This window comes from Polyodon spathula, chromosome 30 (genome assembly GCF_017654505.1).
Source record: "Polyodon spathula isolate WHYD16114869_AA chromosome 30, ASM1765450v1, whole genome shotgun sequence".
Classification (NCBI taxonomy): domain Eukaryota; kingdom Metazoa; phylum Chordata; class Actinopteri; order Acipenseriformes; family Polyodontidae; genus Polyodon; species Polyodon spathula.
In genome coordinates this window covers 4,166,223-4,176,876 of record NC_054563.1, presented here as the reverse complement: position 1 = coordinate 4,176,876, position 10,654 = coordinate 4,166,223, and the positions used below count along the sequence as shown (strand labels likewise).

Sequence of the window (10,654 nt, the reverse complement as noted above, 5' to 3'; positions counted from 1 at the left end):
ACAACACATATATATATATATATATATATATATATATATATATATATATATATATATATATATATATATATATATATATATATATGATATGTAACTTATACTGCTACAAGTAGCAGTAATAGCGCTGTATTTGTCTCTCACAAAGTTAGTTCCAAAAGAAAACCCAAAATGATATGCTTTTGCCCAGTTGTGCAAAACTACACTTCTCTGAACTAAACGATTTTTGAGTCAATTTGTGGATTATATTGCTATCTGCTGGCCAGCAGCAAAAAAAAAAAAAAAAAAAAAAAAAAAAAAAAAAAGCTGTATTAAGAGGCGCGCCCAGTTTAACCAGGCTTGACTCAAACTACATGACTACATTGAGATCATATGAGACGGAGCTTATTTACTCAGTGTGCCATGGACGACGATTAAGCTATATAAACCTCATCAATAAAATGGGGTCAGAATGTTTCTCTGAACTGATTTTATTAATCAGGTTTTCTAAATTATGTTTGTGTTACACTGTGATTCGCGTTTAACTGTTTTTTTTTTTTATCCCCAAACCTTTGAACTCACCAGAACACCCTATTTATTGTCCAGTTTGTGTATATTAGCGAAAATGTAGTTTCAGCTGAAGCCTGGCATACAAGTCTTCTTAACCCCCTGTGCAGCAACAGGAGGTTATACTTTTTTTTTTTTAAACTCCGTGCACCTTTAATTGATGAATTTAATTTAACAAAACATATTTTTACACATTTCTGTGCAGAAATTTCTGTAAACGTCTTGTATTCCTGAGGGTTTTTTTTAAGGTAATTAGTTGCATTTGAACGTTTAAGAATTACTGTTGGCTGCATCGCTTTGATGTAATGATACAATACTGTACTGCCACAAATCTTTGCCAGTTACATACATTACGTCAGCTTTTTACGTCGTCACAACCAAAACAAGAAATTTCCGAGGGAGGCCGGTAGTTGTAGTGTTTTATACCTGAGTCGCTTCCTTTCAGTGACGAGAGTAGGACCAGTTAGAAATACATCTCCCAGCATGCTGCGCTTCATTACAATGTCGCTGTAGGGACCGACTGTGGCTTGTTCAGGAACATTTTTTTTTATTTGATCGGTGTTTGCTGTCTACACTGCGGACGATTCGGTCTGTATGAGGGGTGGATCGGTGGAGGGGAAATAGCACTAATAACAGCCTGATATGGAGAAGAATTTGCATTTGAATCGGTTGCCATCCAGACCTCCACTTCCTGCAAGAGGAATTCAGTCTGGCTCTAAAATGAGAATGGGGTGAGTTTTTATATTTTTTTATTTATAATAGTATAGTCTTTGTATTCTGTACCATCAAAAACTCGTTTACATCTGTGGTTTAATGGGAAACACGATTTGACAGTATTTTATCTGTTATCTGAACACGTCGGCAAACCACAATTTTAGAAAAAATAACGTTTTGTATACTATTCTCATCAGCTGTACAAACCAAACGTTAACTTAACCACAGATATTGCAGAGATGTGTTTTACAGAGATGTTAACTTTGTTTCTGCTGGTTATTGCCTTTAGGTGAGCTAGATTGTTTAGTTGCATTCACAACGAAGCTGTTATTTACAATAATAAAACAACATGCACACTCTTGTTCCTGAGAAATTCTTCAGTGCTCCATAGTTGATGGCACAGCAGGTTAGTGCCCTAGCCTTTTCAACTCTGGCGGAAATGTCTGGTGGGATCAATAGCCCCGCATGGACAGCATTCAACATTTAAAAAAATTAATACATTATAATTATACAGTTTCATTAAGCTCCCCGCCTCACCTTCCACGATACTGCAGTCAGATTGGCGGCCCCCCAGATAACATATTACTATTCCTGACCCTTTTATGGGTATTTATTTTCTTGTTTAGAAAAGGTAGTTATTATTTTGTACCAATAATAGTCTTTCAAAAGGTGCAGTAGTGATGACTACATGATTAAAACACACACCTGAGCGTTATTTATTTAGGAATTACGTCCGGGTGCTGTGTTGGGTCGTCACTGCAGTTTATTTCTTACGAATAAAAGTGTGTTTGGCAGGATCACTCGCAGCACCTGGATGTAATCGCCAACAAGTCAAGCTTCTGCCCTAGCAACTGGTATCAAATCTTCTCATAAAAAAAGAAATCTCCATAGAACCCTGTTATTTAAAAAATAAAATGACCACGATTAAAGTACAGTTGAATAAATAGGTATAGCTTAAGGGAGGAAACAATTGTGCGCTGGCTACAAGAATGGTTAAACTTGCAAGATCTGCATCTTTGCTGAAAAAAACTACCTCCTGGGAAGGCAAGACATAGACCAGCAGACTTTTTTTTTTTTTGTAGTTGCTTGTTTGAAATGATTGGATAAATCTATATCTACTACAGGCCTGGAAGAAAAAGAGACTTCTCCCCTGTTCCTTGGAGCCAGTACTTTGAGAACATGGAAGATGTTGAAGTAGAAAATGAAACCAGCACGGATATATCCTTTTATTTGAACACCTTTACTGAGGTGGGGTGGCACATTTTAAGCCGTCATCTGCTGCAGCTGTCTCGGGTAGATGCGGTAATGCAGCAGTGTGATGTAAATAGGACTCCTATTGCTTAACAGTTTCACCCATTCAAGCTTGATTATCTACACTGTATAGGTAAAAGCTCAGGTTTGTCTTATTAAACTCATAGTGGAGAGCGGCATTGAGGCCACAGGGTGCTTGAAACTTGTGAGTTCTCAGATATAATTGGGATGTGACAAGTGAAACTAAATGGCAGATCTAAACAATATCTCAACGTACCAATTTTCTCCTTCAGTAGTTCCAAACGCTGTTAATGTACGTTGCTGACACCTCAAGGTACTGACATCTGATTGGCTGGCTGGAAATCTCTTGTCCGATTTTGATGAAAGAAATCTGGAGAGCATGGTGATCTACGTGTAGTTTTTTGTTTTTTTTGTTTTCACCTCGTTATCCATCTTTAGGAACTGTTTGGTTATCTCTTGGTTTGCTCCTTCACGGGTTCACACACTTTCAGAATCTACAGCAGTGGCTCAGAAGGGCCTGTTCTGCTTCTGTTACACGGAGGAGGCCATTCAGCTCTTTCCTGGGCAGTTTTCAGTGTAAGTGATAATTGCATATGCCTCTTCCCCCTCACCAGCCTACATCTGTGTAAAGTTGAAGAGAGGGCAGATTTTGCAACGATTGAGTGCAGAATTCCTGAGAGGTAAGGATATGTAGCTCAGAGCAGGACACCCAGTTTCTTAATTGATTGCTTAATTAGAAAATGTATTGCACGCTTTGGCTTAGAGAGGTGCAGATGGTCACAATCTCCAAAAAAGCTTGTTGTTTTTAAATAGAGTATTCCTCTAGCTGTCTGAAAGTCATCTTTATTCTTTCTTTAGGCTGTTATATTTAACTGGATCAAATGCCGGGTAGTAGCTGTTGACCTGAGAGCACATGGTAAGAGATCTATCCAGTAAATGACTATTCATAGTTTCATGGGGTTAAGTTAGCATAGTCCATGTTCTCTGTTAATAGAGCACGGCTTTAGACTAGATCATTGCTTTTTGGAGTTGAATTAGATGTTGCATAATAGCAGCAGTAACAACTGAACAAAGTTCAGTACTATTAAAGATTTTATTTTACCATCAAAATTATGATGTATTTTCTTTTTAAAGCTAAGAAAATATAAATGGTCTCCACCTGCACACCTGTTCATATCGGTCTCAAATGTGCAGTTTTGAAAGAAACACGTTTTAACAAACCTGTATTTTAAAACATGATGTTTGATACATCTAGAGGGTGATCAGATTCGTTCTGGTGAATAACCAATCAGCTGCTTCCCCTACTGACTGTCATGCTTTCAGTAACACGCTTTGACCCACGTATATTTTTGTATTGAAGTTCTAGAAAAGGGTTTTGTTTTTAAATGCTAAAATCAAAACTGCTTATTTATTTTGAGTAGAAAGCCTTTTTTTATTTTTTTTTGTTTATGTATAGGTGACACAACAGTGAACAGTTCTGATGATCTTTCAGCAGACACTATGTCCAAGTAAGACATTTAAACATTGTATCTGAGGGAGGGAGTGACAGAGATGGAGAGATCTGATTTCAGACTCTAGTGGTGGTTTATTTTTTGCTGTCAAATATGTGTTCGTCGATGAAAAGTTGTTTCTAAAACACACAAAAAATGATACGCAGCAATTGGAAGAGGATAGAAATGACACTAAAGCCAAATATATCTGTATATGTAAAGAGATCAGGAGTCTAAGGCTTGCTTGAGCGAGATTCTGCAAAAAAAAAAAAAAAAAAAACTGTGTTGGAGCTTGACACCTCTTTCAAGGTTACTGAGACCTTGAGACCCCTGCAGAACTCCAGACAGGTGCCAGCAGAACCATCTGGTGTGCCTGTACCCTGATGTGGCAGCATTTCTTCTGTCTCATTTATTTTTTTAGTATTTAACAATAAGGCAGGCAAAATGTGTCAGTAGGCGTTCTAATTTAGTCGTTAGGCATCAACCTTAAAGGACCACTTTCTTGACCTCCCCTTCTTCCTCCAAGGGACATCGGAAAGGTGATTGAAGTGTTGTACGGTGAAAACCCTCCACCAATCATGTTGATCGGTCACAGTATGGGCGGTGCTATTGCAGTCCACACAGCGGCAGCCAATCTGGTGCCATCGCTGCTGGGCATCTGCGTCATCGACGTGGTGGAAGGTAAATTGAACATTGTCTTTAACCATACAGCTGGGCCTTCATGTTGAATACACCGTGTAACAATTTTTTTTTCTTTTTTTTTTTTTGTTCCTGGGTAGTAAGTGTTATTTCCTAATTGCTTATGCCTCAAAAGTATAGAAAATGGCTATTATTCCCCACAAACTTAGCTTTTGTGACCAGGACAGTGATGTTTTGAAATTTACCTATTTTCCAGAACATTCCAGATAGATTCAATGCTGAGTAAACTTGGAGTAACTTCTAGAACTTTCTAGAACTTTCCAGTAATATAAATAGTAGTATAAATACAGGGGCCTTAAGCCCACCAGTTCAGTTTAGTTCCAGCTGCCTAAGTGGATACATATCTGCATTTTTCTGAGATGGCATCAAGAGGCTGCAATGGTGGCATTCCTGATGGGTCTCCAAGGCGGTTTTACCAAGTTTCCCTACTATCTTTGCCTTTGGGACAGCAGGGACACCAAGGCGCACTACCACAGGCGGGACTGGCCACAGCGGACCGAGTTCTCTGTGGGGAGGAACAGCGTCAAGTGGGAGCCACTGGTGGACCCCCGGAAGGTGCTGATGCCACCACTGCACATCAAATTGGGCCTTATGAAACAATTTTTCAGAGCTGTAGATAAGGAGTCGGCAGCCTTCAAGTACCTTCAAGACTTCTTCCCTAAGCTGTCTGAGGCAAAGGTGAAAGCCAGTGTCTTCGTCGGACCACAGATAAAGAAGATCCTGGAATGCAATGAATTCCCCAAGAAGCTCACTAGTAAGGAGAAAGCGGCTTGGAACAGCTTTGTTGTAGTGGTTTTGGGCTTCCTGGGCAATCACAAGGCCGAAAACTATGTGGAGCTGGTTGAGACTCTGGTGAAGAACTATGGCAGAATGGGCTGTAGGATGTCCCTCAAAGTCTATATCCTTGATGCTCATCTTGATAAATTCAAGGAGAACATGGGAGCGTACTCGGAGGAGCAAGGCGAGCGCTTCCACCAGGGTATACTGGACTTTGAACATCACTACCAAGGACAGTATAACGAGAATATGATGGGAAACTACATTTGGGGGCTGATTCTTGAAAGTGATTTACAGTATAATCGTAAATCCCGAAAAATTACTCATTTCTAAATCTTTTGTAGTCATTTTTGTATTACTTTAGTATAAATACATGTTAATTTGGATTCATATGTTGTTTTTTTCTGACTTTATGTGAACGAAAAGACCGTTTTCTCACTGGAAATAGGTAAATTTCAAAATATTACTGTCCTGGTCACAAAAGCAAAGTTTGTGGGGAATAATAGCCATTTTCTATACTTTTGAGGCATAAGCAATTAGGAAATAACACTTACTACCCAGGAACAAAAATTGTGTTGCATAGTGTACTCAATAGGACAATAGGAGGTCATTCTAAAAGAATGGAATGCATCGAAAGAGACTCCTTAGACTGGTTTGTCGACATTTAAAACAAATCGCTGTCTACAAGTTTCTTTTGTTTTTAATCTTGGTTTAAAATGCAACTATAAGAAATGAAGTAGACCCATTTCTACACAATTGCCTTCATCAGTAATTTACAATTGCATTGTGTAGATTAGTGGCTAATTTGAGTGAGCCACCTATAACTACAACGATTCTTCTTTTGTGTATAGGCACAGCGATGGATGCTTTGAACAGCATGCAGAATTTCTTGCGCAGTCGACCAAAAACCTTTAAATCTCTTGAGAATGCCATTGAGTGGAGGTAAGTGGAAACGTTGCAAATGTGCCTTTTTAAGAGCAAATTGCTTTGGCTTTGTTTTCCTAAGAATTTCAGTAGTGAGTGAGTGTTCTTAAATTCCACCAAAGTCTTGTGCATTGAGCTTGGAGGAACCTGTATGGTATGTAAAATGAAACACTGCGAAAACATATTGGCTTCCTTACATAAATAATACCCACAGCAATGATGGAAATGAGGACCCCATTGCATAGAAGTTTGATCGATTCCTGGTTTTACTAGGAGTTTAATACAACACGCTTGAGCTTGTTACCTGTACACCATGGCTAAGCAAGCTCCTAGTAATACCTGGAATGGACTAAACGGCTTTAAGTTAGGAGTCTTATTTCCATCCTTGCACAGCTCTTGTGCCACTTTTATTTCAGTGTTTCCTGTATTGAAATTCTGTTTTGAGTAGGAAGCAGAGCTGAGCCTACTCGGTTCAACCTTCTTGAAAATCAGGCTCTTATGTTGTAGTTACTTGAGTACCATTTTGTGAACCATGTGTGAGTTTGACTACAAGGCAAAGGAACGTTTTAAAGCTGTTGTTTTTTTAATGATCTTTTCAGTGTAAAAAGTGGACAAATCCGAAACCTTGAGTCTGCAAGAGTGTCAATGGGCGGGCAAGTGAAAAAGTAAGTTCTTAAAGTTCGCTGTCTGCTAGCAGTCTTTCAGAGCCACTTCTCTCTGCCTTGTCCTCGGTGTTTCTCCTTCTGTTTCTCTGTTTCACATTGCCCTCCCCGTCTCTCTTTCTAGATGTGAGGATCCTGTCGGCAGCCCTGGCATCTCTAAAACGATCATCGAAGGGATCATCGAGGAAGAGGAGGAGGAGGAGGAAGAGGCAGAGAGAGAAGGAGGAGGAGAACGCGGGAATGAAGGAGAGTCAAACAACAAAAGGAAGAAAGAAGACGACCTGGAGGTTATTACCATTTCCTTAATTCAGCCAAGGGACACACTGGGGGGAAAATCTCTTTAAAACAATCCTGGTAATAGTATGTGACTCTCTTCAGATACCCCAGTCGGATTCAGAGTTCTGCCTTGGTGTTTTGGTAAGGAGGAACCACAGGTCCTTGTGTGTTCCTTGCTTCATAGAGCAAGGTTTCTGTAAGGTACTGTAATGTAAGGCTGGCAACATTGTGTCGATGAGTCTGCATGTATAAAATGTCTCTGCAGGAAAAAACCCATAAAAACAAGTGCTCTGGCTTTTCTGTTCCGTTTCACATCGCGGATCGTTATTGCTGTGTTACCTGTTTGACAATGTGGCCAGCAATCCTTACACTATCAGTGCACTAGAGCAGACATTTTGAAAAGAGCTTTGAAACAGAGTTTAAAGTTATAAGTATAAAAAGTTGTCCTGTTAACAATGAAAAGAAAAATAACAGGTACGTTATTTAAACAGTTGTAGCTGCACGTGGGGGTGTATTATGCTATATTTTTGGGATCCCCGATACTCTTCAAATTTGTCTGAAGACATACATTCTTGCAACGGGCAATTAGTTAGCTTCTCTCTGGCTTGGTACATTTGTAGAAAGTGTATAATGAAAATTAGAATTGGAACCCAGTGGTAAAACAGAGCTGTGATTTCGGTCACAATACTTGATTTTTGCTGCACATCTAGTATCCTTGGTCTGGTGCTGACGCAGTAAGACTCCGGGATTCCCAGGCAAGCAGTTTGTTACTTAGCAATTTGTTACTTTATCTTATTGTCCACGGTCCCTTCTTTTTAAAGAGAATGTCTGATGCATTCATTCATGCGCTTGTCATGCTGGATAAGCAGCCTTGCATTCCTTTCTGTTTGTCTTTTTCTTCTAGGTGAAGGAGTGCCCTTACACCTGGAGGATTGAGCTGGCTAAAACTGAGAAGTATTGGGACGGCTGGTTTCGAGGGCTGTCCAGCCTCTTTCTCAGCTGTTCTGTACCCAAACTACTGCTTCTGGCAGGTAGGTGTAGGCTGCCGTTTACTGAGGCCAGGGGCGAGCGTACATGATGCTTGGCTTTAACATCAAGTTCACCAAATAGTTTTATAAATACGGTGCTGCAAAATATTGATATTTGTGTGTCACACGAGATGTGACTTTTCAGGTTTCTGCATGACGAAGGCTGCACACACTGAGATACTGTCTTCATATTTGATATACAGCTGTATTCTATGATTTTCTCTGCCAAGTTCTTGGCCACATCAATGATTCAATTAACAAAACCTTTCAGATGAGGTTTGGTGTGGACGCTGCGTTTCAAATGCCTTTCAAAACTCTGAGCAGATTTTTGTGTTCTACCAATGTCCTGTAGCTAATGTTGCACTCTGCTGATGTTACAGGTGTTGACAGGCTGGATAAAGATCTCACAATCGGACAGATGCAAGGTAACATAGTCTGCTTCCTGCCCCCCTTTATCATTGAGCTCTTGTTTTGTCATAAAATGTACACTGATGCTTCTGATGACTATTTGTGTTCTATTATGCCAGTAGCTGTGTTCTGTATTGTGTTATAGCTCTGTTCTGAATTAGTTCCTGTTAGGTAGTAGACAGAAACAGGACATTTAATTTATGCCTGTTAAATGAACGTAAAGCTTTCTTTTTCCTGCAGTCTCTCTAAACACACAGCAGTACACTTGTTCTCATGGAGGCTGTTATCTTTTCAGGAAAATTTCAAATGCAGGTTCTGCCTCAGTGCGGCCATGCGGTACACGAAGACGCGCCAGAGAAAGTAAGGCATGAAGACGTTTCTAAAGCAGGAGGGGATAAAGCATTGTTTTCTTCCTGTGTTTTGAGGGTTTGCCATCGTAAACAGATGTCTCTACTCACAGACAGGTGCTGCCAACAGCAAAAACAAATAAGCAACTCTGCTGAGCCCATATGCTACAGAGCAGCATGTGACAAAGATATTCCAGGGTTAAAAATAACTGGATTACAGGGCAATGTGGACATTCTGAATTTAACAACATGTACAACACACACATAGTGGTAGGTGCTTCATCATTCATGGCTGATTTCATGTATCCATAGCTTCTAAACGCTCAATCAGGATTCTAAGGGACAACTCATAAGAAACTGCAGTGTTGATCTCCTTTAGCTGCCATCGTGTGGCCTTTTACTCCATCTACGGTCATTGTGGCCACATACTGGTATGTCATCACTTTGTTTCTTTTTGCTATAGGTAGCTGAAGCTCTTGCAACTTTTATGGTCCGTCACAAGTTCACAGAAACCAAGGGGGGATTCCAATGGTAAGAATGCAGGTTTTCATTACATATGCATTAGTACTTCACTAAACATTCTTGACACAAGCCTGCACGTTCTCAACCTTGGCTATTCTCTATCCCAGGCACACCTCCAAGGCTGTATTTAGTAAACTGAATTCTATGAACACCTTATTATCTGTAATAATAATAATACAAGCTGGGTAGTAGCAGAGTGTTTGCACATCCTTGATGCAGTTCCAACAGTGACCATCTAGTTTCCCTGTGTGTTCATTTCAACTGTAGTGTTTCTCTGCGTGCAGGTGTTTTTCTAGTGTGTTTATATTTTAATTAATAACAAAGAATGGAAAGCCACGAAGTTGCTCGTGGTCGTGTCACATACTGACTGTGATTTTCTGTCTGTTCTGTTCTAGCATGTTTCCTGCTTGCTAATGGGCCTTCAGCACTGAATTTCTCTGTAAATAACTTGAACCAGAGGCTACTGTGATGTATCTCCATCTGCCAGTTTATTCAACAATAAAATACAGCAACTAAACCTCTAATGGAAACCATTAATGCTCTGATTTTGATGGGCAAACAAAAAACACTGCTGATATTTATTGTGGGCTCAAATAATATGCTTTGAACTTATGGGTTTTGTATTCTCATTATTGGAATTATTATTATTTGTATTCCTATCTGTTCCTGTTGCCTTATTTAAGGTTAAGCGTTTTTTAGACCCATTGTGTTCCTCGTGGCTGGTTTTTAAAAATAAAAATGCAAAACTCCTGAAAGCCAATCTCTGTTTACTTGATCTTTCACTCCTGCATAGATTTGATACACTGAATGGTGGCACATGCATTGAAGACCAGGAGAGAAAACATCTTGTCTCAACATTTGTGGTGGAATTCTGTAACGTTTCTTTAGTTAATACTGCTGAGTTGCAGTTATCCCTCCTGTTCTGTAGTTTCTAAAAATAGGAAACTGACTTGATTTGAGTGACGGCGGTTGCCGCAGGGGAGACTATAGAT

General features: G+C 39.7%; 1 protein-coding gene across 1 annotated transcript; it reads left to right on the top strand.

Annotated features, from left to right (window-relative positions):
* Window positions 1-1,029: 1,029 nt before the first annotated feature.
* On the top strand, window positions 1,030-10,417 carry ppme1 (protein phosphatase methylesterase 1). Its single transcript, XM_041233250.1, has 14 exons — window positions 1,030-1,274; window positions 2,382-2,475; window positions 3,013-3,105; window positions 3,388-3,445; window positions 3,986-4,037; window positions 4,546-4,700; window positions 6,347-6,437; window positions 7,019-7,084; window positions 7,206-7,368; window positions 8,262-8,388; window positions 8,766-8,810; window positions 9,089-9,153; window positions 9,604-9,671; window positions 10,058-10,417. Exons 1-14 carry the CDS (start codon window positions 1,186-1,188, stop codon window positions 10,074-10,076), a joined length of 1,185 nt encoding a protein of 394 aa, XP_041089184.1. The 5' UTR covers window positions 1,030-1,185; the 3' UTR covers window positions 10,077-10,417.
* Window positions 10,418-10,654: the final 237 nt, after the last annotated feature.

Coding starts and splice junctions, on each gene's coding strand:
- ppme1 (XM_041233250.1), top strand. CDS start 1,186: ATGGAGAAGAATTTGCATTTGAATCGGTTGCCATCCAGACCTCCACTT. Junction 2,476..3,012: donor AAAATGAAACCAGCACGGAT/ATATCCTTTTAT, acceptor ACGGGTTCACAC/ACTTTCAGAATCTACAGCAG. Junction 8,811..9,088: donor CACAATCGGACAGATGCAAG/GTAACATAGTCT, acceptor TTATCTTTTCAG/GAAAATTTCAAATGCAGGTT.